The following is a 4,815-nucleotide window of genomic DNA, read 5'->3' as shown; positions in this document are numbered from 1 at the left end:
TTGGCGAGTTAGGAGATGAGGTGACAGTGATTGGTTTTCACAAAATCCATTTTCGTTTGGTCTTAATACTTTCTCAATGGCAGGGAGAATACACTTTAGGATCAGACGACTGAAGATTTTCAAAGTGGTTTGAGCAAGACAGATTCTTCTGTAATTGTCAGTTTTAATTGGGTGTCCTTTTTTCTGCACGGGTGCTGATTTCAAGAGACCCTATTCGCTTGGCTTGTTATCATTGTAGGTTGCTTTGCAGAAGTCAAGAAGGTGCTGTTGGAGCTCTTCAGTTTTCCAAAACTCTTCTGGTAGAAAATCAGTTCCAAGCCTTTCTGTTCTTCATTTGGTCAAAGGCGTTTTATATTTCTTCAATTGACGAATTCACCTTTTCGAATTTTGTTAAGCTTGTTGAAAATTTTTACAATATCATTTTCACCAATTACCACTGGGATTTCAAGTTGCTTTTCTGAGTGGTTTTTCCATATTTTAAGCCTATTTTCACAGCGATAAAGTTTTGGGCTGATTATTTTTTCCTGAAATTTCTTTAAATAAGTTCCAAACGTTACAATTGTCAATTGTTACAATGATTTACTTTCAAAGAATTTCACAGACTCAGACTTTTGGTTACAGTGTCACTGTCAGAAGTTCAAGAAATCTGAAAGTAGATTTAATGCTTTGTTTGCCACTTTGAGAAATTCAGAATAATTATGTAAATCAAATCAAGGTAGGGCATTGAAGTCAGTGAGAATTTGGACCCAATAAGTGGGTCAAAGGTATCATCACTACAAAGAGCTTGCCAGTTTAGGTGTTTTGAAAGGGTTGTTTTCAGTTTGCTCAAGCTTAACTTGTTCAATGTAGAGACAATTTATTTGTCACTCTCGACAGGGTTTGATGAAGATAATGCTTGGCAGTTGTAAATGCTGTTGTACCAACATTTCCCTAGCAGAGGTTGCCATATTGCGATTGGCAACTCCAAAGCTTCAATTTTCGAAAGTTAATGTTACCTATGATTAGGTTGTTTTGTAGGGCTTAATAATGAAGGTGATTTGAATCTGCCATGGAATGACAATCTGCCCTCAGTCTTTCGTTTGAATCCCAGAGAGCTAACAGCATACAATGTTGGGGAATTGTTACGGTGACCAAGTCGAGTTTTTTATAAAAGCCATAATTATCGTGTCTCGAAAAATTGATTAGCTAGGGGGTCATGTCTTCCTTGACAATTGATTCGAACCCTTTCTTGGGGATTGTGTAACTGGAACCACCATGTCTGGTCTTTAGTGGAGCTTAATTTTCTCCCCTCCCACTTTGAATTCCCAAGGTGTATTTTGAGAAGACAAAAGGAAACTTTCCTGCCATTTTGGCCAACTTTGTCTCAATCTCCAATTGATATAGTAAATATTGATTAACTGGGCGGAATAGCTGTGGAATCTATGGGCTATTTGTATGTTAGTAAATGTATTTGAACACCTTAAGTTTTAGAGCATCCACATCTGATTCAGTCTCTTATACACTTACCAAATACCTGAAAGGTATATTTATTTTTACTCGCAACTTGGCTTTTTGCAGACAGATTTTAACTGTATCTGAAAACACCTGGTATAAATACATTATTTTATATCATATTTTGATTTTTCAGAACATCAAACAGCATGTAAACAATCAGGTTAGTTTCCTTTTATAAGTCCATAAACCATACCATTTTCAGTTTGTATGCTTCAATGGCCATCTTTTAAGTCTAGTTTTTAAAACGAAAACCTTAGTGTGTAGCCAATGAGGTCAGGAAGTAATATGGGCCATTTCCATACCAATCATTTAACGGGGAATAATAGACAGATTTCAAAGAGCAACCCCAATTTCGTAATTTTTTCATGGTTTTGATAACCAAAAATTTACGTCACCATAAAATACCTAAAAAGGGTCCTAAAACTTCTTTAATCAACTGCAGGATTTTCCTAGTGGTTCTAGGTATCTATATATCAAATCCAAGTCACATTATTTTAGAAACCTAATTTTATTCGACTTAAGGGGACTAATTGGTCCCTTTAAAACTTTTTTTAGAATCAGCTAATAGGAAGCCAAGAAGGAAGAAGAGAAAAAGGATCGCCATGCCTTCTGGCCCTTCAAGTATGTGTAGTAATATAGAGTTTGAAAAGCCTGACTACAATGCAATTGAATGAATATTAAGTATCAATTCCAAACCTTAACTTTTTGTATTAAGTTTTGTTCAGATTGCTTTGGTGATTCTAGAATTTTGATTTTCTCAATCTTGGATAAAATTAATGGGGACATTTTTTCCTTTTTGAAATTTGACCTTAAAGCAGCAGTTCTTTGCATCATTCGTTGTCAGCCAAAGTCGGTTTCAAAAAATTGTGATCGGTCCTAAAAGATTCAGACTTTGGAAGACTCCCAAACTAAGTACTCTTATATAAAGTAATTCATAATATCTTTTTACAGAGAAACAACGGTTAGCTACGTTTACATCATGTTCATTGACAGCACAGCAAAAAACGAAAATAAATTTGATACAACGTCAGAAAAAAACAGGTAATTATATATTCATATTAAAGTAGTAATTGTTAACTAAAACCTGAACCTCCAATAAAATGGTTCAACAGAACACTATAAATTGCCAAAAGGCTTAGATTTTCCCACTTTTTGGACCTACCCCGGTGGAGGTCCTATAAATTAACCTATGTTTGTTGGCCCGTCCGTTCGTTCGTCTGTTCGTCTGTTACCAACTTTTCTCAGGATTGAATCATAGGAATCTTTTGATTTTTGATATAAAGGTGCAAAATGGTAATGGCCAAAATGTGACGGAGCCCAATTTTCGAGAAAAAAAAATTTTGGGGCAAATTTGGGCCAAAAAACGGCTAAAAAACGGGTTGACTGATTGAATTTTGACTATATAGACGTTGCGGACGTGTTGCAGATTTTGGCAAAATTTGAATTTTGATTATTGATTTTGGTTTTTAAATTTTGGTTTTTGATTTTGGATTTTGACTTTTTTTTCTAAACAAAATGAGTGAAGAGACAAGTTTTGAGGAAGAAATCAGACAAACTGAAGCCTTCATTGATGAGCAATTTACAAACTCTTTAAAAAACGAAATCCTGGAAGAGATTAAAACATTTGTCTCAAAAACAGTGAGAGATGAGCTCGAATTTTTTAACCCCAGACATGAACAAAGTTCTTTTACTGAGAAAACAAAATTTATCAATCATTTGAAGAAGGAGGTAGATTTTTTGAGAAAACAACTTGAAAACCGGGATGACATCATATACTCTCTTCTACAAGAAAAGTCTTACACAAATCAAAACACAAAAAAAGACACTCAAAACGACGAATTTCGTTTCCCAAAAGATCCTGTAAAGCCAATTAACAACACCCAAATGAATCAAATGACACTCAAAAATCGTTACGAGACACTTTTTGTTGAAGAAAGCGATAATGAGAACTTTATTACATCCGAACAAAATGAAAACATCACATTACGAAAGTCTCGAAACAAAAATGAAAATAGAAACAAAAACACTGACAACAGCAATAACAACAGAAAGACTGTCGCGGTTGTTGGTGACTCAATGATTAAGTATATCAAAGGTTTTAAGCTTTCAAACAAAAATAAGAAGGTAGTTGTAAAGACATTTCCTGGTGCAAGAGTGGATTGTATGAAGCATTATATTAGGCCAACTCTCGATAAAAAGCCTGATACTATGATCATACACTGTGGAACAAACGATCTACAAACGAAAAAACCAGACGAGATTACCGAAAATATTGTTATGTTGGCAAAAATGGTGAGTGAAGAGAGCGAAAATACAAGTGTCATAGTATCTGAAATTGTTCCAAGGGGAGATGCATTGAATAGAAATGTAGATAAACTAAATGAAACTCTACAGAAACGTTGTAATGAGTGCAACATTGGTTTCATCGATAACAGCAATATTGACCCCGTAAGACACCTCAACAACAGCAAACTACACCTAAACATACATGGAACAAATGAACTTCAAAAGAACCTACAAGAATTTATCGATTGTTGACATGAACAGCATGAACCAAATAGACCAATAAACCTCGATGGTGAGACAATTCCTCTAAACCCTCTGAACCCTCTGGAAAATTTAAAAAATGATAGTGGCATCTTGTTTACGTAAACATAAACTCCTTAAGATACAAAATTAAAGACGTTAAAGCTACAATTCTTCCATTCGTAGACATCTTGTGTGTTGCTGAGACAAAGCTTGACTCCTCTTTTACCGAATCTCAATTCTTTGTTAAGGGGTTTAAAAAGCCAATAAGACTCGATTTTTCCAAGAAGAGTGGAGGTCTTCTGCTTTATGCAAAAAAAGATCTACCACTCCGTCAGCTAAACGATAACCTACTCTCACCGGGAATCGAATGTCTGACATTAGAACTAAATTTGAGAAAAACAAAATGGCTTATCCTCTCGATATATCGAAATCCAAGTCTACAAAAACTTAAGCCTTTTCTTGAGGAGTTGACTAAAGTTCTCGACCACTATGGTGCCTTGTATGAAAATATTTTGATTTTTGGCGATTTTAATGAAGAGATATCAGAAAAAAATATGTCTAATTTTCTGGATACTTTTTCATTAAAATCTCTAATAAAAAAACCAACATGCTTTAAATCAGAAAATGGTAGATGCATTGATCTAATTCTTACAAATCGACCTCTTTGCTTTAAAAAATCTGGGTCTTATGATACAGATATCAGTGACTACCATAATTTAATCTACAGCATGTTCAAAGCTAGTTTAAAAAAGGCTCCGCCTAAAATTATAGAATATAGATCCTTTAAAAAAT

General features: G+C 34.5%; 1 protein-coding gene across 1 annotated transcript; it reads left to right on the top strand.

Moving 5' to 3' along the window:
• Positions 1–3,009: 3,009 nt before the first annotated feature.
• On the top strand, positions 3,010–4,032 carry LOC136799046 (dual specificity protein phosphatase YVH1-like). The gene has a single exon (XM_067055725.1). The coding sequence runs from the start codon at positions 3,010–3,012 to the stop codon at positions 4,030–4,032; it is 1,023 nt and encodes a 340-aa protein (XP_066911826.1).
• The last annotated feature ends 783 nt before the right edge of the window (positions 4,033–4,815 follow it).

This window comes from Clytia hemisphaerica, unplaced genomic scaffold (assembly GCF_902728285.1).
Source record: "Clytia hemisphaerica strain Z4C2 unplaced genomic scaffold, Clytia hemisphaerica genome assembly, whole genome shotgun sequence".
NCBI lineage: Eukaryota > Metazoa > Cnidaria > Hydrozoa > Leptothecata > Clytiidae > Clytia > Clytia hemisphaerica.
The sequence above is the reverse complement of the archived record's forward strand: the minus strand, read 5'-3'. Positions and strand labels throughout refer to the sequence as shown.